The sequence below is a fragment of the Brienomyrus brachyistius genome, chromosome 10, assembly GCF_023856365.1.
Source record: "Brienomyrus brachyistius isolate T26 chromosome 10, BBRACH_0.4, whole genome shotgun sequence".
NCBI classification, from domain to species: Eukaryota; Metazoa; Chordata; class Actinopteri; order Osteoglossiformes; family Mormyridae; genus Brienomyrus; species Brienomyrus brachyistius.
The window spans coordinates 1,259,289-1,283,162 of NC_064542.1; the positions used below are offsets into that span (position 1 = coordinate 1,259,289).

Genomic DNA, 23,874 nt, shown 5'->3' on the forward strand with positions numbered 1-23,874 from the left:
TCTGCCCTTTGCCTGGCGGATTTCCGGTCCTTCCCAGTGTCACCTGCTTCACCTTATTTCTGTGTACTGCTGTCTTTGAACCTAAAAACATCCTGCTGTTCAGCGCAGCCTTCTGCCAACAGAACCACAATTAAACCATGACTTAAAAATGCAGATTTTTTTTAAAATATAGAGCGATCTCAATTTTTTTCGCAACTGTCTATGCAAATCAGACAAATTTTATAATGACATACAAAAACACTGAAGGAAAGAATGCGCAGGAAGATGGGGTTTGCATATAAGGTTTGTTTGCACCTGACAGGTGGGTTCTGACTTGGCAGATCAGCATTAATCTGAGAGCATCTCAGCTGCGAAGCTCTACGTATGAATGAAGTGCATCACCAATGCCCCCTTAAGAGGTCGGTCTGACAGAGTGGTAAGTCTGCATTCTGCCTGAAAACCAGAAATATTCACTTACCCCTAGTGACACGCTCAGACAGAATTATATTCAAAACACAGGCAAAGCAATATGAGTAATGCGAATGGCCTGATATGAACTGTGTATATAATACCATTCATGATTCACTATTTAACGCCCTTTTAGACCATAATTAACTTATGATGGTCATTAAAGCACAAACAAACAAATAAATGAACCAGACACTTGAGAAAGGACATAATGGACAATGAGCTTATAACCCAACGTGCGTAACCGGAAGGACCGAGGTTACCCACAGGGGTGACGACAGTCCGATGTGTCAATTACCACACATCCACCGAGCAAAGGGCCCAGAATGTTCTGTTGGGAAAAGGGGAAAAGTCCCCTTGCTTCAGTGGAAATCAGCAGAATTCCGCCAAAGGAATGCACAAATAGAGGGACCACAAGATGTTTTTTTTTTCTTTGTTTTATGATTAAAGTGCCAGAAAGGCTGTGATAATTATGTGTAATTATGGGGAAAAAATACAACCAATGTAGTACTGCTTTCACAGCAATGAAATGCGTGTTTAAAAATTCAAAAGGGAAACCAGAAATCCAAACCAAGCCATTTTATATTTTTATTTTGCGCTTTGCTGTTGATGGACTTGTTTTCCTTTCACCGTGATTTTTCCCCAGACTTCTAAGTCACCATATGTAGAATAATTACCAAAACCTGACTCGATTCCTCAAGCTATTCTCATGTGGTGACCAAGCAAAACAGACAACTGCTTTTCTTACATTCGCCACTGACCAATTCCAATACAAAACATAAATATGTTTGGTATAATTTGACTCAATACTTGTCTGATTTTGTTATGACATCTGTGGCTGTTGTCTGCCCTGCTAGCTAATTGTCACGGCAAAATGGCTAGGAAGGAAGTTGGGTGTTTATTGCCTGGGAGTGTTCCACCCTATAGGTACCTTCAGCAAGCTGTTAACTGTTTTCAGACACATGTTCCTGTTTTTAATAAAGGTTTGCAAAGAATTCACATATTATTCACCACATAAGTTGCACAATGTGGCACCAATTTATCGGCACTCTTCTTTCAACTTAATTGTTCTGTATAAATAGATATTCTTTTTGACTGCAATTTTACGAGAGAAAAGTTAATTTATCGCAGCGCAGTATTTTACAAGAGCGACACTTCGGGAGTTTAAAAGGTGACGCGGCTAAGTGTAAGGCGATGTCTGCAGGAAATCAAGGCCGGTTTTAAAAGGAAAAAGGCAAAGATTTGAATCTGTATTCAAAATATGCCTTCGTGGTGTGGAGGCACACTGTCCTGAAAGTTGCATATTGTGCAAATGCAGTGCATTCGTTAACTTTCCACTCGTGCCGGATGACAGGCTGAAACATTAAAAGGCCTGTTTTAAATTACCTGTTTTTACTACTGATTCCATCTGTTGTATCTGTGTTGTTTTTTTTCTTTTACTAAATGTGACAAAAGTTAGTTTTATACGAACAATATTTAACATCTCCAACTTAATGAGGCCTATTCTGCAACAGTTGCTGCCTCCATCTGGCACGACTGTCTTTCTGTGGGATGTATCGCCATTCCAAGAGAGACATTTCACTTCTTATCGATACAGGAACCGCTTTATGCCGGGAAGATTGTCTGAAGAGGTAGTTTAATTAATGCAAAAACCCACGAAACAAGGTAGATCACACGGAAAGGCCGTGCAGATACAAGGAGAGAAGACGATAAAGCAATTATCAATTGACATTTTTTGCTTGTTATTATTTACTTTGGTAAAAGGGTGTATTTTGTACCAAAAATCTCCCCTTATCACAGGAAAAAAAACTGCTTTTACAAAAGCCGAATGGTCTGTTTGCCGAATTTTGTGTTTAAGTACTAGATTTTTTTAAATTGTTTTGGGACAAATTGCATACTTTCTTTTCTACATTGTAGACAACCACTGCATTGCTTAGTTTGTCTATTAGGTTCTTTGGGTTTCAGATGCAACCTTAATCAGCCTTTCGCTCACATCCTAGGGTTACAGGGTAGACCAACAAATAATTACCCTAGTCTAATTAATGGCTCGACCCAGAGTCCAAAGTTTATCAGTCTTATTGTTTCCCTGTAACCAGCCATCTGTATGGTCGGTCTGAGGCCAGTGGTTGGCTGGCTGTCCTTATGGTTTATTTGCTTTTAGACCGTCCCCCTGACGAGCGAGACGGTGATGAGCTGAGCCTGAAGGGAAGAAAACTCCCATCTACCCAGATTCCTTTAGCAGAGCTTGGCCTGGGCCAGCTCCCGTGGGGGAGGGGGAGTGGGCTATGCTTGCTGAAATGCTGGCAGGGCTTAAGGAGAGTGCAAGGGCACCTGGAGCGATGGTGTCTTCTGGGAGGTGTCTATTTTTCCAGCATCCCGTCAGGTCGCCCGGACTAACGTTTATTTATTTCTTTTCCCTCGCAATAATTGCTGGGCTGTTGCTTCGAGACAACGGTAAACTCCACTACTCTTTTTTTCTTTTTCCTTTCTCAAGGTCTGTAACTGAAAGAGACAAATGTGCTTGTTGGTGTTAGTTAAAATAAAAAAAAACAACAACGATGCTAACCAAAAGTATCTTATGCTAAGGGAGTACGCTGCATACTGCCACCAGCAGCACTCTATACCGCCTATATCGCAGCCTGACCCACTTATCTCTGTGTGCTCACATCTGAGCCAAGCAACCGTGGAACTGCTGGATCATCAAAAATTGAACAGGTCCTCGAATAACAGCGTCAGTGCTCGTTTAAAGCCGTGTTTCCCGCTGGCCATTAGCATGCGCGGCCCGGAGTATTTCGGCTGCCTGGTTTAAACATCTGGCGTGATTAAAAAAGCTCGTCTGGTCCTGGCCAACGCAAACAAACAACAACAAAAATTAAAATAAAAAAAAACTCTATGACTCATGATTTAGAATGCGAGGTTTCTTCCTTGATTCAATACCTCTAGAGGAAAGAAGTTCACACAGTAACGCTCAAGAGTAAAGTTACACACTAAATTGCTGAATCCAAATTATACAGTAATTAAAGTAAAATAAATACGTTTCTTTTTTTTCTTCAAAGAGGTTATAAATAGAGTAAAAGGTAAAGTCTGAAATCCACACTTCATGAGAAATTAAGTCAGCAGGCTATTTTCCATACTGTGAAAACATCTGAATGAAGTATCCACTGTAAATTTCAGATCCAGGGGCGATTTGAGTTTATGAACAATAGCTTGTGAAATGCTCTCCTCACACTGAAGTCACGGTTGTTAGAGCACAACGCTTTCATTATCACTGAGGCATTTTTATATCCTGCCCTCATCTAGTATAACACAGAGCCCTCAGCATATCCTGTGTTATGTTCTCTTTAAATGAAGTCTTTAGCATGTGATTTGGAAATAATTGTAAACAGGCACTATTCATGGTACACCATGTCTACCATCCTCCTTTTAAACTCCCGCAAAAATCACTGCAGAGCCTGTCGCATTCGTAAGATGAACACCTGTATTTGAAGAATCCAAGTTATTGAAGTAAACAAACTGGGAACAATCTCAGGTCACCACTCCCTTTTTCCTATAAACTGTTTAGGGCATAACCATAGGTTGCAGAGCTTAGACTTACAAGAAGTTCATTCTTTTTGGTTTTGTGGTGCGTGGAATTGCAGACTTACCCTGTCCAACTTTCATAATGATCTTCATGAAGCGGGTGTTGCAAACTCCACCTTCTCTATTCTCAAGTCCTTCCAGGGTCCCATTGGAAGTGGCTGTTGTCAGAAAAAGATTTAAAAAAAGAAGAAAGAAACACAGACAAGAGTTAGGAGATGCATTCAGAAATAATGTGAATTTGTAGTCGTGCATGTGTAGCTATGTACACGACCGGAATAAAAACAGGAAGACTTTGCAGATGTGATCGACAAACCAAGCCTGGATCAAGATCCTCATGTGCCGAAATACATTGCTGGTACAAATCCACGACTGGGTACATGCTGCAGAACTGAGTGGTAGCTGAATTTTCTTATGAAGTGTATATGCAATCACCTAAAGTTGCTTATTGTGTAGACTTCTTCAAGCCCAACCCGATCAGGCTGTCTACAGATGTATGGACGTAAAGAGGCTCTTTAAAATTTTGTGGAAGTTTTACACCTACACACATTTACAGTGGGCTGGGAAAACAATTGCTGATGAAGCGAGCGTCTTATCATGGATTCTCCTATCTCGCAGCGACATTTCCTGTTATTGTTATCGCATCCCATGGGAACGTAGAGGTTTTTCAAGGTGCTGTGAAAGCAAAAGACTGTGAGACCGAGGAGCAGAAGCTGCACGACTTTGTCTCTCTTTTTTTCGCATGTGTGGCAATCACCTCCCCTTTTTTCTGTCTCCCTTCACCTCACATAAACGAGTTTTTTTTTTTTTCCCTCCCCCTGAAGGAATGCACCAAGTATTTGGCAAGGGAAGTTATGCCAGGAACAATTACTGCAAGCTGCAAATGCCGAAGGCTTAGCTTTCCTTTTCTGCATGGTCTGTAATTAGTGGCTGGGTGGCACAGTAGGCTAAAACCCTTATCTTGGGAAGCTTGTCTTCGAATCAGACTCTGTCAAGGAGGCGATGGGGGGCAGGGGGCTGTTTCGGCGCTGTCAGCTCCCAGCCCCCCCCGCCCCCCACAAGACCTGAAACCACGGACAATGTGGCACCACCGGCAGTCTATTCTGTGCAGGAAAAATGACTGGAGGGAATCCACGGTGGGCATTCAATAATGCACTGAGGCCGGACAGGAGGGCGTTTCCACACCAGGGTAAGCCAAGGCTGGTCCTGCTTCATTACTGGCGCTCCAGCTCCATGGGCATTTTCACCTCCAACCTCTCAGTTTTCCGAGCCTTTCTCTTTCTTGATTCCCTCCCCCCTGTCTTTCTCTCCACCTCCCTTCTATTCACACCCACTCCAGCCCCCACATCCCCTCGCACCAAACCTCGCTCCGACATTCAAGGACCGTCTGCCTTATTAACTTGTCCAGATTCCACTCACACTAAGATGTCGTGACTGAGTACCCATTTAGGAAAGTGGTCAACTAATTAGATCCTACTCCAGGAGAATCAAAGTCCTCTCTCTGCAGCCATTGCACAATGGTCAGGGACGGTGAGAACAGGCCTCGGCTCGGGCAGAGGTATCACAACAGACAAGACCCTTCAATCCCCACCTCTGAGCCCACAGAATAGGACGCTTGTTAACCTTATGTTTCATTTTTCTTCTCCCTCCTCCCCCCACACCCCCTCTCGACCAACTCCCAGCATCCTTCACTCCAGCCCTTTTATTTAGTGAAAGGAGCAGGATTATAACAAATGGGCCCTTTGAAGATCAAGTACATTTTCAGCGCGCTCTGTCATATTCCCGCTAATGGGAGATGCGTCATGCACAATAGCAATGCCGCGTTTCCACATTGCAAAACCCATTTCTCTACCCAAAGGTAGGTGCCATCGACACGTCCGTCCGCTGCTGATGATTTCGATTTTCGTATTGAGCGATCCACGCGGTGGTCACGATCGCATGTAGCCCAAAGGCGCCGGCTTTCAAAGGAATGCGTTGGAAGACTTTGGGCTACACTAAATCAGACAAAAACATTCATCACACACAAAAAAGAGATCTGGTGACAATGCCTTTGGAATTCTAGCGTGTAATCCTACGTAAATAAATTATGATATCACTGAGATCAAAAAGTATCATTAAAAAAGACTGTCGAGCCGCTACAGTTTATTTTGGCATCAGCATCTGCCAAAAACGGCAAAAGACAAGATAACCTCTGGAGACTTTGCAAAGTAAAAAGAAAAAGTACGGTTTATTTACTGCTACTGCCATATCAACTTTTGGGTTAACTAAAGTCATTTGAAAGTTGCTTATCATTCTGAAAACGCATGTTTTTTTTCTCTCTTTTTTTTCCCTTTCGATGCATCTGGAGCTACAGGGAGCCACTGTTGGGAATTCCGATGTCATGTTTCAGAAGCAGAATGCAGAGGGAACATCTTGGAATTGCAGCGGGGAGTACAAAACAGTGAACCGCTGCAACACACCAAACGGAAATATCAGCGTGCTCCAAGGACATTGCGGTGGCGTGGAAACACGGGTACAGAGGGACAAGGAACGGCTAAGAGCATCGTCACTCTGCAGACACAGACTCTTAAAATGCTCAAAGTCTTGATGAAAAAGGTCTCAGTCCAACCCCCCTAAGGTTTACGGTGCCTTCTTTTCATGCCGAGAGCCGAACGAACTCACAATAAATAACAAGTGACTCATGATGAGTAGAAATGTACATAAGAACCTATCCTAGCTGCACCTCTCGGCATCTCCGCTACATTTTCCACAGCCTATTTTCTATTTCATGCTCGGTGGGTGGTTTTATTTAATTTTTATTTGTTCCCCCTCCCTGATTGAGTCTTTCAATATAGCAAGCAGAAACAAGCCACGTAACGTTCTGTTACGTTAAAACAGAAGTGACATGGTAACCTTTACCGGTTTCACGGAGCAGGAGAACCAAACCTCTGGACTAAATACAATAGTCACTTATGATTACTGTCGCCATTGGGTCTTCCACATCTCTCCAGCCTGGCTCTTCAACATAGAAAAAAAACACTGGGGGCGGGACATTGCTCATAACCAGCAATATTCCTGTTCGTCTGCCTGGGTTATCGTCGACCATTTCATCACCACTTAATCGGCAAACGGAAAAAAAAGAATGAAAAAAAAAAACGTGTGGATTTTTCTCATTACTATTATTTCATAGAACATGAGAAATGAAAACTGGGGGGGGGGGGGGATCAACGTAATCGATAGCTAACAGCAATTATGCAGAAGACAAATCGTGTTTTAGTTTTCCAAATGGATCTTTAAAGGTCTATTAGCGGACAGACGGGCATTGAGTGGGGTGGGTTTGGCGTCTGAATGATGTCACCACTATTAAGATGCATGGATCTGGGAACGGTGCCAGGATCTGGCCAAGCTGTCACACACACACACACACACAGGCACACAAACACACATGCATACACACACAAAAAAGTAAGAGGGCTGCAGTAGTAGCAAAGCAACAGGAAGATTGAAGATGACTCTATTTAATCAGACCCCATGCTATGCCTGGCCTGGCACTAGAGGCTAGAGGAAGAGTTTAATTCTGTTCCGATTTATCGGTCCGCTTGAAAGGTAATGCCCAAAAATGTTAAAACAAAGGCTAGACGGAAGCCAAGGGCTGTGGGATGGAAAAATGTAGCATGTCATAAGTCCTTCTCGGGTTGACGGTCCATCGCGTACGCATATTTCTGCGAGTTCAGACGTTCCGCCCCTGCCCCCTACAAAGGCACCTTTGAACTGGCTGGCATTTCATTTGCAGGATATGAAACAGGTCCTAAGGAGAGAGTCAGCAGGGTCTGATCCCTGCTGCTGCTGACTGCGCATGTGAAACAAGGGAGGAAAAAGGGAAAGAAAAGGCAGCTTCTGTTTCAAACACCGGCAAAAATTCCGCGTCTTGCTGTCCGTCTCGGCCTCCAAAACACTGGGCTCTTTTGTTCACCTTTCGGTGCCTGGGGACACAGGGGCCAAGGCGTACTGAACAAGCAGCAACGCATCAGAGACCCTGGGGCCTGGGCCTGGGATCGGCAAATTGTTTTGGCTGTTACACACTTGTGAAAGACCCCCTCAGCCAATGCACCTATTAATGTCTCTGAGGGTCTAAGGGCTGAGGAGCAGATGTGAGAACAGTCCTTTCCAATTAGGCCTCTCTGCAACATGTGTCTGCGTCAGTGGGCAACGCCCCCTCCCCCCCAAAAAAAAAAAATGTCAGCATTGTTTTTATTGTCTTTTATGAGCAAACGTTAAAAAACCAGGAAATTGAGTTTGAGTGTGACACTCACAGCAGGCTTCTATGAGTAAAATCTGCAACTGCGCCTTTGAGAGAGAACAATCAATCTTCAAAGTTATAAGGGAAAGAAAAAGAAATAAATGCTTTTTTGTGGCTGAAATAATTTCACTGAGATCTGCAGCTCTCAGTGCTCCTGCTTTCATATTCGGCTAATCATCATGGAAGATGTTAAAGTAGGAGCGATAGCTATAGCAACGAGGAGAAATATCCTTGTCGTTTGCATAAACGCACAAGTATGTTAACAGTCACCGAGTGCCATAGCTGTCTGGCCCCGCCGACAAGAAGAGGCGACATCAGAGGAACAAACGGGGTCGAGGAAAACGGGGATTTGGTTTCTAGTAGTACTTGGCACTGCTGCTAGGACAGGGGGAAATATAGTTCTAGGAGGAGGGGCAGGAGCGCAGTCTGAAGAGGTGAAAAGCAAACGAGCAAAGATCTATACAGCTCTGACAAGCTGTGCTGAAGTCGCTTCACCGTCAGCGAGAGCGGGTGACACGCTCATCACGCTCATCCAGGTTACGAGCCAGAAAAGCTTCCCGATTCTGGCTGAGGTGGAGGAGTTTGACTGCACGGGAGGAAATGTCAGCTGGGAAGGTATTACGGTACCTCAGGAGGGGCACGACCCGGGGCTTAAATCCACGTAGCCCCTCCCGGGCATTCAGAATACAAAATGAGAACAGCGTATGTCAGTGTGCCTTGTATGTTTTACTGTAACTTAATGATGAGTGCTTGAGTGATGACCTATGCTATGGTGAAAACACGTGTATTTACCCCATGGTGCCAAATTCCCGGTGTGACCTCCAACCATCTACACCAGGGGTGCCCAACTCCAGTCCTGGGGGGCCGGAGCCCAGTGTAGCTTAGTTCTTTCCCTGTTCCACCATAAATGATTCAGCTCAAGAGCTGTGTGGTAATTAGCACAAGGAGTTAAATCAGGTGTGTTAAATGAGGGGAAACCCAAAAATGTGCAGGGCTCTGGCCCTCCAGGACTGGAGTTTGACACCCCTGATCTACACAGTTGGCACAGTTCTTTACCTGTAGTCAGGGTTGTGTAATTCAGATCCAGAGACTAATAGTCCAGACCGGGATTTTGTTTCAACCAACCAGTTGAGCATGAAGAGTCAAAGTCACAGAGTACTTAACTGGTTGGTTGAAACAAAATCCCGGTCTGGGCCGTTACTCTCTGGATCTGAATTACCCATCTTTGCCTGTAGCTATACAACACAATGACATCAACAGGTTCAGCGAGCAAGGGGGCGCCAAACCACTCCAGCCTGCACTACAGCAAATAAAACAGGTATTTGCGCAACATACAAATATGCACTGATGTGCTTGCAAAGAAAGACATATATGAATACACAATGGAGGAAGTGTGGTGGACAAAAAATACCACAAAGTATGTTGGTGAGAACAGGAATTTTGACAAGTCGACTAAAAAAACATTTTTTCCCTCCTGTCTAAAATTAGTAGGGCCATCTGCGGTTCTCGCTTTGGGGGAAAAAAGGAGCCATTTGTGAGACATTACTTCCCCATTAATAACGCATGGAATGCTTAATTGTAACACGCGCACGGATTAATAGGTCATTCAGAAACAAATGTGCTAACGCTTCCCCTCCCTTCCTCTTAGCACCTTTGATTATGTAAAGAATATTACCTCTGGAGATCTTTCCTTTTTCTCCCTTCTCAGGGCTGACAAGGCCCAGATGTGACAGACATGATCTTGCAGTCTATGTTCTCAGCGCCGCATTGCAAAGCCACAGTGGGGGAGGGGAGGTTAAAATTAAAAAGAAGGACTGTGTTCCCCAATCGGGGAAAATGTAAAAACAAACCAATCATTTCGGTGAGGATATGTAGACAGAATAAATTCAGTTTTAGCTACTGAAAAAGAGCCTAGCTCTTAGATAATGCCTAAGGTTTGTCCTGGGAATGGAAATATATCTGTGCATTTAATACTGTCACCTGAGGGTTTCCTTATTTTTTTTTGCCAGCGTTGCACTCAAAGCGGCCAAAAAATAAATAAATAAACATACAGCATGAATCTTTTATTTAAATCATGTTCTGTTGTTCTTGAGGAAATATATATATTTATATATATATATATATATAAATACCTGGCTGGTGGAGGTTAGGAAATGCTCATGCATAGCCATCCATATGCCTCACACCTGTTATATTTGTTTTCCTTTTAGCGTGAAAACAAGCAACTGACAAATTGGTAAACAGCCTTGCAACAAACTACCTCTAAGATGGAAAATGAGTATAAACTGCAACCATTTAGCAGAATTTGGGTACGAAACTAGTAAAATGCCATCACCCCTTTGGAAAACTCATGGCCATCAGTGAGAGTACTAAATACAGGCAGTCCCCAGGTTATAAACAAGATCCACTCCCTAAGTCTGTATATAAGTCAAATTTGTAGGTTAATTGGAAATATAATGTACATAGTACTAATGACAATTATAGAGTAATCATACACCTCATACATACACCTCAAGCCGACGAAACTCTGAAGCCACACAGTGTTTTCATTAGTCAAAGTGACGTGTCGTTCATTATTACTAACCATTGTATACGTACGAGTTGCCCGTAAGTTGGACGTTCTTAACCCAGGTACTGTAAAAAAATAAATTATATATATATATATATATATATATATATATATATATATATATATATAATTATATTTATATATGTATTAAAAAACTAACAGCAAGTAAGCGAAACTCCAACAGTCCAAATAGCTAGTGTCAAGACTTGGAAACACTGATTTGCCTGAGGATAAACCCAACATGGATTTGTCTGTTTCAATTAGCGTGTGTGTTTTTGTGATCCAAGACAAAAGCGACATTTACTTTGCGGAAATCCATGTCACTTAAAAAAACCAAAAGAGAGCTGATGGCTTGGTTCTGTCCCCTGTTCCGCAGAGGAAGGCGGAGTTCCCACCCAGACCTTCGCGTGGCTTGAGTGGTCGTCACAGGGCGCAACATACGACAAAGCAAACAAACACTGTACTTCAGGAGACATCTGCTGCAGCGTCGCATTCGAGAGCCCACCAAGGTCAAAACAGACTTTTCTCCAATATGGGTCTCAGTGCTCAGGAAGCTGAGGGATGGGCTTGTGTGTTATGATGGAAAGCAGAATCCTGGATTCTCTCCTGCAACTGAAAATGCGCCCCCCACCCCCCAAAAAGAAATAATGCCCACAGCACAACATCATCTCCCTGCATGGGTGGTGACTGCCTTTTTTAAAATCTTTGCCGGGAGCAAAAGCACGTAGATGTTCTCGATATTGCGATGATTTTTTTTTTCTTTCCCCTTTGTCATGTCTGTGAACGTCCTCAAAACATTCTGGTTAGGGGATCTCCATAGTTTTTTTCCCCTTCCCCTGACCCTCCAATTTCATCTCGGCACAGTAACAATTTTACCTCTGCTCTCTCTAGCTATCTAGCTACACTGCTGTTCGCTCTAATTTGAATAAATAAACATGCTCTTTGTAAATAAAGCTTCTGCTCTAAATTCTTTGTATATGTTATCAGGGCACCACCCTCTGACTAATACGAAGAACCATTTAAGCTGTGGGTCCTTAGTATAAGGATATACTGCCTGTACTTATGCGTGTGTTCTTTCTTGATTATTTCGCCTGTGCAGCATGAAAGACTGTGAGGACAGAGACAGACCCTTGGCTGCCCTATCAGATCAGAAACAGTTGTCTGCCCTGCTGCCGAATTAAGCCAAGGGGCTGCGGAGATTTCGGTTCTGTTGTAAGATTACAGCCGACTTGAGCTCCAGCAATGATATTAGGTGCGACCTTTAAATCTGGAGAGAGCCAGCTGTACCACCTCCGAAGTGGTGGAAGGAGGGGGGGGGGGCCCGCCGCCCATACCCAATTACGTCTCTGCGTCTTAGAGAGACAGAAAGGGGAAATGAAGCTTATGCAGCAACCGGCTGGAGCCTCGGGAAGGGAGGGGAGGGTCCGCACTCTTACAGTGCAACGCTGTGTGGGCAGGATGATGGAAATCTATGAGGACAGCTTTTAACTTTCCAGACGAAGCGGCCTGTGTCCTCATCAACGGTGCCTTCGAGCGTGATCTACTGTAAAGGCAAGCAAATGAATAATTTGCCTGTAACACAAACAATCTGTCAAGTACAAAATATTTTTTTCATTCTCTTCCCCGGCACAGTGTACAGATTTAACGTGCATTTAATTTTAACCTTGAGTTCCTTTTTAACCTAAACTTTAAAACTTCCCAAAAGGAAAAATATGTGGAGGTTCAGAGAGATCTTTAGAATCCCTGCTAATTGTTCCAACACTGCATACTTTTTAGGATGTCATAAGATGTCCTCCACCATCCCCTATCCAACCCATTTTCTTCATTCTGAGCAAAAACGAATACGAGACAAAACTGATCTGTCTCTGCTCACTTCAAACTAGCTAATTTTGTACACTGACCCTACTCAAGGGAAACCGCCAATCAATTAAATCCCGTTTTTGCTGGTTCTCTTTCTTATTTTGTCATAGACCAAACCGCTTTATTCTATATCACTGACAAATACGTACAATGCCCATTGTTCTCGCAACTCAATATTGAACTAAAGAGAAATTAAATATAAATTGACTTTGAAACATACATATAAATATAGAATACTGATAACTGGGGTACACATGACCTAAAAATGTGAAGTACTTTTGGTGTCCCTGACTTGCCCCTATTGTTTCGGGAACTAGAACCAATTATACAGCAAAATAAAAGAGGTCAGATACTTTTCTCTGTGCTGCTTGGCTATAATTTCCCTTTTCATACAGAGCATTTCATTTCTCTTTGTGAAAGCTTTGTGGACAATAAACAAGAAATCGAGAGCCACGCCACACACACTGTTGCCAAACACAACAACCCAGGACAGAAAATGTTTTGTCAGTGTGTCTTTTTCCAACGATTTCATTCCAACATCCGTGCAGTTACAATGCTCTTAAAGCAAAAGGGCAATTTAAGCTGAATCGCCATTAAAATACATGCAGCTGCTTATGACTTTATGTTGGAATTCATCGCGACAGGGGGTAGGCCACGCCCCCTGCAACAGGCCACTCCCTCTGCTGCAGGCCACACCCTCTACGACCTACTTTATGCTCTAGAGTATAACCTTGTTCTTTCAGTCACAGTTAGGTGTGGTCATTTAAGAAGCTAACTGAAACTCTCTTGCCCTTTCAGAATGCCTAAAAAGTTGTTTCTTTGGGCTATACTCACGGTTTAGTTTTCATTTCTGTAAACTGATGATAAAAGCCGTTAAAAAATCAGACTTCAGCTTTTCATACCTGAATGGCACCAAGTAAGATGTGCCCTGTGTGTTGCTCTGCATTATCAATAAAGAACACAGAATCCAGTTTAATCTGCGAACCGTCGGGAACTACTTTCAATTGTAGCTATGTCAACACTATTTTGAATACAAATTGCAATGATTCACAATTAGTTTGGAATTAAATTTGCCCTTTGTGGGTAGTGAAGGCAAAATGAAGTGAGGCACTTTAAAGAATTTGTATTAAATTGGTGTGTGGTATTTTTTATATAAAAAAAGCTGACCGTTCTGCATTCCATGGAAGAGAATTTAGACAGAATTAAGCATTCGCTCAGTCAAAATAATGATTGAGTATACTTCTACTTTAAGTATCAAACAAAAGGCAAACCCTTTAAAATAATTGCTTCTTTGGAATTTTAAGTGCTATTTGCAAGATGAAAAAAACTGCAGCCAGAAGAATACAGTCAAGCATATCCGCACAAATCAACCAAGTTATAATGATGGCCTTTGACTGAATTTACAGTTTCCACAGTATAAACATTTGTTTTATTGGATATACTGCACAGTTTGTATTCCATCTAATGACCGGAGAATGGAGAAATAAAATATTTAATAGCATGGTCAAGAAAACTGGTGCATTTACCTCCAGTCTGGTTGCCATTTGAGCAGCCTGTGTTTTGTTCAAAGTTACAAAGGACACCTTTAAATTATATTATAACATTCATCAAAAACAAGTACAAATCCGAGAGTTTAAGTGAGGGTTAGTTTAGAGGGACCTGAGGAACATCTTACATAGTACTTTGCCTGTGCCTTCTACTCTCATCAAGTAATAAATACGCCAAGCAAATGTATTGTTGACATTAAAACAACCGTATGAATTAAAGACTAATCTTTCCCTTGATGTACTGACAGGAGAATAGTACTTTAGACTTTAATGTTAAATACGTGATTGAAAACAACATACTTAAAAGAAAAATATATACAATTTCCAGCTGAAGCATAAAAGTTTAGCAAAAAAAACCAAAACGTCCTTCATTAGAAATCTCATTCAGCATTCTGTTTCATAGTCTTTCAAAGTTTGGGCTTAATGCATCAAGGGAGTTAAAATGTGGTTCACTGTGGTCATTTTGTCCCGTAGGGGTCCCAACGGAGATGAGACGTCATTTAGGACAAGCACTACATTTCAAATCAACGGGCAGCGGATTCTCATTAAAAGCCAGACCTCTAAATAAACACGGCCGTAGTAAGTCTTTACGAAATGACACATGGCAGTAAAAGCACGGTCCATATAAAGGCCCGATGAAGACTGAGATATAACAGCACACACTGTACTAGCGTGAGGACGCTGGATATTTCAGTGACCTCGGAGCTACTGTGCGGAGCATTTGTAATTTGATATTTTAATTGGGGCTAAATTACCTTGGACGGCAAAAACATGAAAGTGTCACAGAAAAGGCTTGATCCCAGCAGGAGGCTCAATGAACTAATGGACTCCAGTCATTTCAGTAGACAAATCACCGCCTCTCTGCAACAGCCCCAGAGAGTACCCTTATACTGCATTTTGGTGGGGTGGGGGGGTTGGAGTACATAACAGCCCAAGGACTCACCAGTGTCCACTTTTACAGGAAGTTCACATTGTGAAGACAGTATTTCTTAAACTGCTATGCAAAAAGTGACACAAACTCTGATCTCTTTCAAGTCATATCAGCTTTGTGCCAATGTACTGTTACAAAGTATATGTGCATAAAAATGACACTTCATTTAGTAATGCACTGTTTATAAATTGTTTACAGTCCTGTCATTGTTGGCCATTAACACAGGCAACCAGCTGATAAACCGGTTCAGTCGTCATAGTTTATTCAGTCGTCATAGTTTCCCTTTTTTCGGAATACTAACGCCACCTTGTGCTTCCCGCATCGAGGTCAATGACGACACGTCCCAGATTCAAACCCTGATCGGCGTCGTGAGACTCTGCAGGCAAGAAGCCTCCAAACCTGCAGTCGCGTCAATGAGAGAAACATGCGATGACCTAATACATTCTTGGTGGACAGTTTATCTAATCTACACTTGGCCTCCGAAGGTATCTGAAGCAGCACTTCAGAATATAATGGTGGAACGGTGCTTGCTGTCAGTGTGGGAAAGCTGCCTTAGCTATGGCATAACAAGTCTTAACTTGATAACAAGCTTGCATTTATTCTCATCTAGAGGTTCAGAGTTGTTTAAAAACACATCTCCTTTGGCTTCTGTTGCACGGCTCTATGGGGAAATTACATCATGTTGGGGTGTGGTGGTGGTGGGGGGGGGGTGTTCCTGGCAGAAAATCCATGTGTAAAATGAGATTATCCAAACAGTCCAATTATTTTTCCTGTATTAGAAGCCAAAACACTAGGTCTGTGCAAAGGTGTCTCTGAGTTCGACCTAAATTTAAGCAAATCTTACTCTCAGTCTAAATTATGACCTCTAAAGGGATTAGGGCCAACTGTAACCACTACTGCCCCCATCTGTAATAAAACGCCAAGGTTATCGGATCTTCTCTCCCAATACCGACGCTGGATGCGATGAAAAGATTTAGTCATAGAAAACATTTTGCCCTCCAAGGCGCATCAAAGTATCAGGACCTACAAAATATGGCGGTCAACTGCCGCCAGATCTGGTCTGCAAGGTACTCGCCTGATGCGTTTACATCAATTCACAATGTCTTCCAAGCGAATAACAAGCACCGACACCTTGGAGGCACGGCTTGAGGAAACTGTTAGAAATGTTGCTAAAAAAGAGACTTCGGACGATGTGTACACCCTGTTTTTCTCACCTGCCGCTCCCCTCCACTCTGCTGTGACCTTTTCAGAGCCGCGGCCTGACTTCCTCTCCATCGATTGCCTTCTCCTTTGAGTCAACAATGACTTATGAAAAGTCTTGGCTACAATAAACAATTTCATAGGAACGATTCCATGCATTGACAGCGGCAGGCGATGCAATGCAAGGAACCTAGAGAGCCAGCAACACATAAAAGATTAAACGACGAACGTTTTTCGGTTATTTTTTAAGCCCTGGAAAAGTAATTTGGTCTTTTTCCTGCTTCCTACCTCTTGCTATAGCTCAGCTTCTATACTGAGATAATATTTTCGGAATATCCCATGCACTTTTCTAAGCACTTTGACAAGCAAACTTTCTGAATCCATAAATTTTTTTCCAAGAGTCTGGCAAGGGTAGGTAGCTGCTGGGACCCGGCGTGGTCCAACTACGGCACTCCTTCCTGGGCTTTGTTTCCGTACGTGACATGGAGGTGGGCTTCTAGAAGTGGTCATTACCCTGGATTGTGGCAGCCGTCCGCCCATCTGACTAGCGACTGACAGGGGCGTTTCCATTATGGCGAGAGCCCCAGTGGTAGGTGGAATGGGGGGTGGGTATGCGGGGGGGGTGTGCACCTCCAGGCACCAACATCACTCACAGGGAGCAGAGTTTTGACCGATTAACGGCACGAGAGTGAGTTGAAAATAACCCTTCAAAACGTGATAGCTCACTCAGCCTGCAGTTCCATGCAAAAAAAATGTAAAAAACGCTGCATTTGGACAGCTTTATCAGCTCAATCAACGGTTCCAGGCAGTGGCTTGCCTCTCCCATTGTCTGCAGTGGCACCGTATGTATACAACAGATTTATCTCCCACCCCCCAACCCCCCCATGTCACGATTCGTTCCCCTAACTCGTCAACGTCAGGTGACGCGTGTGGTTCCGCCAGGCCGCAGGAAGCCAGCCATCTCCCCCCCCCCCCCGTGTGGATTCTGCACGTGCCTTAAGATCGAGACCATGGGGCTGAAACTCATTATGGCGTCCCCGCCCACCTGTCTGGCTGGGCCCAGCAGATCGAGCGTGAGCGAGCTCCCGGTGGGTCGAGCCGTCCGTCGTACGTGTGTCGGATGGTATTGGGGGGGGGGGACAGTGAGCATGTCCCTCCTGCTAATGGGTGATGTGACGTTGAAATCCCAGCACTGCCCTAACTGCCCGTATATCAAACCTACTGGCATGAACCAAGGACAAAAGAACCAGTACCACTGACTAACTTCTGCTATCATACCCTGGCCAGTCCAATTCTTATTAAAACCCGCCTGTCTCCGAGTCACATCTGTGTTTGTGGTTGGATTAGAATGGCCTGCAAATAAAGCCCAGTGGAAAAGCAGTCTGACGAACGATAGATGTGTTTATATGCTTCCAGTTGCAAAAAAACATCAGTCGCAGGAAGTTCAAGGGAATGAGCTCCAGCAGAATCAGAGTGATATTTTAAGCACTGCAGTGAGTGGCAGAAATACATGTTCACGTTGCGGCAACCCTCCATGCAATTATCCGCTTGCTAGCAAGCTAGCAAATGCTAACTTGATATCCAGTATCCTCTGTGCTGCAAGGTAAACTGTGTGGATACGGTAAAGCACACTCAAAGAACAACAGGGTGCCGTGACTTGTGTTTAATTTTAGCTATCCCGCAGCACCTCACTGGCTTATGTGTTCAGCCATATGCTCGCATTGATCGGTCAGCCCCGCAAGACGATAAGAACTACCTCGGATGCCACGCAGCAGGGGGCGCTGATAGATGTGCAGGCCCCATCAACGTTAAAGGCACTCATTACACATAGGGTGTATTAAACCAGACATCCTGCCCATCTGATTTAATGCTCATTGTTGCCCGATTTAAGCTCGAGGGGCACATATGGATGCCTCAGTTTTTCAGCTAGAGTCGCTTCCCCTCTAAGTCTGGCGACGGGTTTAACTTTAAACGTTTAAATCTGCCGCACCAGTCAGGCAGAAAAGCCCACTAAACACCCATTGTACTATTTAAGCAAGTCCGTGCAGTTAAGCCTCCGCATTTTAACCCATAGACCGATAAACCCATTAAAGCCCATTAAAAGCCTTCTTTTTTCCCCTAGTTCTCTGATACACTACAGTCATAATAGAACGTGTGCACAACTGTTTGTGTACACTTTTAAACCAATTGTACGAAAAGGTGTAAAAACATTTTGTGTTACACCTTAAGCTGGCTTAAAAACAAGCTATTTCCTCCATACAAAAAAAGGAAATGACTACCTGAATTTCTGAAACTATAGATATGTATCACAAGTATACAAATGTGTAGCAGAAATATGGAGAAGGCCTCTACATATTCTGTAAAAATCAAAAGTAATAACTCGTGGCTGGACTAAACTGCTGTTTTCCATTTTCTAAGAATTTTCTAACAATACAACCAAGACTCTTCAGACCACAACATCCTCCTCCGTGTTAAACTGGTGAGTCTGACATTATAGTGTCTGCACAGTGTGTGACGGGACGAGGCCTCTACTCCCCCTACAAACCCCCTCTTACCGTTAACAGGGTCACAAATGCCACGTCTACGATCGCCAATCAACCGAGCGATTGTGACCTCCGTGTCCAAACTGCCTAACTACACACATTGGTCGTAACTCGACAAGTGCTAGATTAACATTGAGAGGCAAGAAACCAAAAAGTAGAGCAACACAAATTTAACACTGCAGCTGATAGCTACCATTTTGTCTTTGATTGTTCTTCTACATTCTTAATGTGGCAACTGCTGATTAAAAACATTTCCTTCTTCTACTGGTGCCCATTATGCATTTTCTTCCCTACTTTTTCACAATTGCCTCTATTGTGCAACTTGAGAGCGAAAGATTGCATTTGCAGATCACTGTTTATGGTCTAGGTGCAGTGGTGTATATACCATCTAGAATTCCAGTTAAATTTGCAAAAGATGCTTTCCTTACAAGGGGTGCTTTTCCCTTCACAGCGTGATTATTGACTTATTTGTTAGGGATCCACCGCTAAATCAATAATAATAAAAAAAAAAAAAAACAATTTCTTCGTAGACAAGAGCAATTACATCTCCAACAGACCATGTCTTACAATTGTCCCAAAATATCCCAGAAAGGATTTCCGACTAATATAAGCTACGTAACCCTCTGCCAGCCTCACCACGTTTCATTGTCTAAGAGCTGCTGGAGGAACATGAAATACAGATGACCCCCCCCCCCCCCCACCGCCGACCAAACTGAAGGGGCACCTCAGTAAAATGAACCCCTTGATTTTTCATTCCCCCACTACGGCATATGAAACATATTTCAGAAAACCCATATCCAAATGTTGTGGCTTGTGGGGGAGCACTTCAAAGCTATGGCTACATCCTCTAGAAGAGAATCAGATGTTTCTGTTACGATGTGACCTGCTATTCAACTCCCACAAGCATCTCCGGCCGCTGTGAAAGGGGTCCAGGCTTAGGCATGTTCGTCTCAGTGTGAAGACAGGTCCCACCAGGCACACCCTAGATGTCTATCGCTGAAGATTACCTAATTGCCTAATGCACAATGTGGCCTGTGCCCCATCCTCCCTAATTTGAATAGGCTTGCAGTCGCCAGGTCCCTTTGTTCATGGTCACACGCAAGCACACATTAATCCACCTGGATGGTGACAGAAAATTACATCTGTGCTATTTTTTTTTTCCACCCATCTTCCAACGGCTTACTCAGCGGAGGGTCGCAGGAGGTTGGAGCCTATCCCAGGCAACACAGGGCACAAGGTAGAGGTACAGCCAGGATGGGATTCCAGTCCATCGCAGAGCACAAACACGCACACACACGCAAGCAATTTAGAAATGCGAGTTCACCAAATGTATGTTAGAATCCGGAAAAATATACAAACAACACAGACAGTGATTGAAATAACAGCAGTACAGGGCCACCGTGATGTGTCCGGCAGTCTGTTTTTGTGTTGGTTTTTTCGTTTAATATAACAGTATAATGATTTAAAATGGCTTTCTCTCTGTCGGTTGGCTCAGCAATTCGACTGTGGAAAATGCAGCAGCGCAATATGGGTTTAACACAATATGTTTTTTAATGTATATTGACCTGTTTTACGAGAAGAGTAGATCTACCGCTGATCATTGATTTACTGCTATGAGGTGAATATGGTCGTGTATTAGCATCGCGGTAATGTTGGCTGGCTTTTTATTACCTCAGAAGTGTAGATATAAAAGAGAACATTAAAGTCATCCACACATTGGCAGGCAAACCTGTTTAAATATTTTTGGAAAAATAGTTCTGGAAAAAAAGACTCATGACATGCTTCAGTAAGTTCTCAACAGCAATGGATAACTTCTACTAAATATTTATTTACATAGTTAAACAGTATCAACAACGAACAGTTAGCAAGCACCACCATATCTGCGTATTATGGATGCAGATAGATATGTCTTTGAAATTTCACTTAAACAGTTGTTAAATTGTTGACTGCATTCCCCCCAAAAAATACAAAATGACTGGAACGGGGTGTGATCAAAGGGTTAGAGGAAGAAAGAGTTATTCTAAATTTGCAGCAGGAATTCCCTCGATGCACGACTGTGTAAATAGAGCTAATGGGTCTCTGCGATTTGGGGAGGTAGCGCTTCCGCGAGTGCAGGCGGCAGGGCGAGCTCTGTCAGAGCTCTATCGCTAATGCGGCTCCCTGTAAAAATAAAAAAAAATGACTTCGGGCTGTGACTAAAGTTTTATGAGGTTGGCTGGTGATTAAAGGTGCGTCCAATTTCTTCTGGCATGTCAGGGCCTTGGGGGGGGGGGGGGGGCATTCAGCCAACGGAGGTGGGGGGGGTGACTGCATGTCATCACAGTCCATGAGGCTGAGTCCAAGTGTCTGGCTCTGCTCCTAAATCCTACCCACCCCCCTCACGAACTTCTCACTGGGAGGAGTTCAACCAAAATCTATTGTAATCCAAATTCGGGGGGGTTAACTCATCCCCAGGTGATGACACTTGCAGTTTATTCTTTTGTAAGGGGCACAAAATTCTTAAGGGTGTTACTTCTGCCGTGGTTCCTGATCTTCAGAAGAAATATCTGCACGTCGGAAAAGGTTCAACACCATAAAAGGTTAACGAATGCTGTGCAGCAGGGATTCGTAAAGTTTCCGATATATATTTAAATCGCTTCCATTTGGCTATGCAAACAGGACAAGCTAATGACTTTATGGGGACAGGAATTCGATTCCTGTGGAATGGATTTCGAGCAGGTCTGTTTACCTTATATACTCATATTTTAAGGGTATATCCCAATAAAATTTAAAAAACATTGAATCTGTCTCGGAGATGCAAACATTTGACATTGTATATACTTGCTCTAACGCAGTAAACAAATGCACTTTCTAACCTAATCTCTTAAACGGCAGAATCAAGATCTGCTGTTCTCAGCCTTGGGTGGGATTTTAAATCTCGGCTCTTCATACTTCCCGCTCCGCCTCCCATTCACCCCCCCCAATCCCCCCACCTCCCCCAACGACGCATATTAGCTGGGAGCCGGAGGCCTTGGCTGCTCTCGGGGTAATGAGGCGGAGCGCACTCTGACTGGACACCCAGAGTGGCAGCTGTCACGACGCATCAGTGTTATCTGCGGCGAGTCCGTGGCAAAATCAATGTGCGCCTGACAATAGCAGACGCCTGACGCGTTCACCCTGTCTGAGGGCGTCTGTATTAGACGGATCCTCGTCGACGCGTGTTCCTCTTTTCCCTATGCCAACCTCATAAGCAAAAAACAAATGTGCTATTAAAAAAGGCAAACGATCTCAACAGAGACATGGAGAACAAATAACAAAAAAAAAGAATAAACAGTCTCACCAGCAAAAACAACACTGGACTAATTACCCCAGGACCTCTGTTTTTTCAATCAGGCTCGTGTTTTGACCTTGTGGTCTCTTCCCGCCAAATGGTGCCCTGGCTGGAATTTGGATGAGGGGTTATCACTGCCCCCCCCCCAACAATGGTTTAGTCTCAGAGAGGGAAGAGAGATTACACAGATGGACTGCATGGGAGTACATATTGAGTAAGGCCCACCCCATGGAGAGAGGGGGAGCCCGTGAGACCCGAATCTAATGACTTTCACACCATTTTCCGCCACTGCCCAGCAGGGGGGCAGCGGCTCGCGTCTACAAAGGATCCGCTTGTGCTTGGGAAGACTGCCACACACTTTAGAAGAGATCCAATACTACCATTAATCTGCCAGTCTCTTTATTCAGACATGTAACCGGAATGCCTGTCCAAGTGATCCCTGGAATTGCCCCTTTATTCAGACATGTAAGCAAATGTCCACCCAGACGATCCTGAGAATTCCTCCTGCAAGGCTTGTTTTTTTGTAACGGAATGGCAGACTGCAGAGATCGTGCTGTCACTTTGCCTGCCATACACTTTATAGTCTCCCTGATTAAAGGACGTTTACAGCTCTGCCGAATGGGGGGTGTGAAAAGGCAGCCATCGCTGGCTGAGTGACAGCCGTCGGAAGGATGTCAGCGTCACCGGAAGACTAATGGCCATATCAATTTACCGCTATTTTGTAAACAAGTATTTAAGCACCATGGGAAAAAGGAACTAAGATTTATGAAGGCCAGCCTTGGTATAAATCTTTGCAATCTGATCCCAGATCTGAATGCAATTTTGGTTCCCATTGGGCCAGATGGAAAATATCAAAAATCCCGTGCCCTTGAAAATGCAGAATATATACAAAGGAAAATCAACACAATTATTTTTATTTATTTATCCCACCCACCCATCCCCCCTTCTCCCCCCTAAGGTCCCATAGCTACTTACTGTGCGGACCACAGCAAAAGGAGGTTATTTGCCTCTCATATTAAGCAACCAGGGGTTCTGTGCTTCCTCTTTGGTTTTGGTGTTTGGGGGATTTTGGGCAAATCGCGCTCACTGCTTCACTTCTGAGATCCAGTTCAGGGATCCCATCTGGACAGACAGGCGTACAGTACCAGCCTTCTACTTGTTTCATAGACTCCAGAAAAAAACTCACTTAAATCTGGCCTTGCCTTTAAAAAACAACAGCTGTTTTTCTTCAAGCCCAAAAAACATACAGTTCATTTTGTTCATTACCAGACGCTTCCCAACGTATCTAAAAGAAACCAGTCCTTTAGTTTTTTTTAACTAACATTTGGCTAGGCTATGTCATCAGAAAGCACTTCAGCCCAGATTCGTATTTAAAATCTCCAAAAAACTGAATATCTGCAATGTGAAAAATTGTATTAATCAGATCTGTATCTCGTCATCTGTTGCATGTATTCCTGCTTTTTTTTTCTCAGTCAGTGTGCACAGTTTTTTTAATGAACAATTTTACTTTGTGCATTTTTAAAGAGAAAAACAGGACCCCAGCTAGACTATTTACAAGTTCTGTCCTCAAGCTTCCATGAAACCCTCTGTGCTGTGAAAAATTAAAGGCTGG

General features: G+C 43.5%; 1 protein-coding gene and 1 long non-coding RNA gene across 3 annotated transcripts in view; one reads left to right on the forward strand and one right to left on the reverse strand.

Annotated features, from left to right (window-relative positions):
• LOC125750959 (ephrin-B1-like) overlaps positions 1 to 23,874 on the reverse strand; it is a 67,727-nt gene that overhangs the window by 6,819 nt on the left and 37,034 nt on the right. For both annotated transcript variants that reach the window (XM_049029345.1, XM_049029346.1), the window contains exon 4: positions 4,092 to 4,184. In XM_049029345.1, the coding sequence (XP_048885302.1) occupies positions 4,092 to 4,184 (93 nt within the window). The remainder of the gene's footprint in view (positions 1 to 4,091; positions 4,185 to 23,874) is intronic.
• LOC125750967 (uncharacterized) lies at positions 4,668 to 8,051 on the forward strand. The gene is made up of 3 exons (XR_007400468.1): positions 4,668 to 5,212; positions 5,706 to 5,881; positions 6,377 to 8,051. It is a non-coding gene; the product is annotated as an uncharacterized LOC125750967 (long non-coding RNA).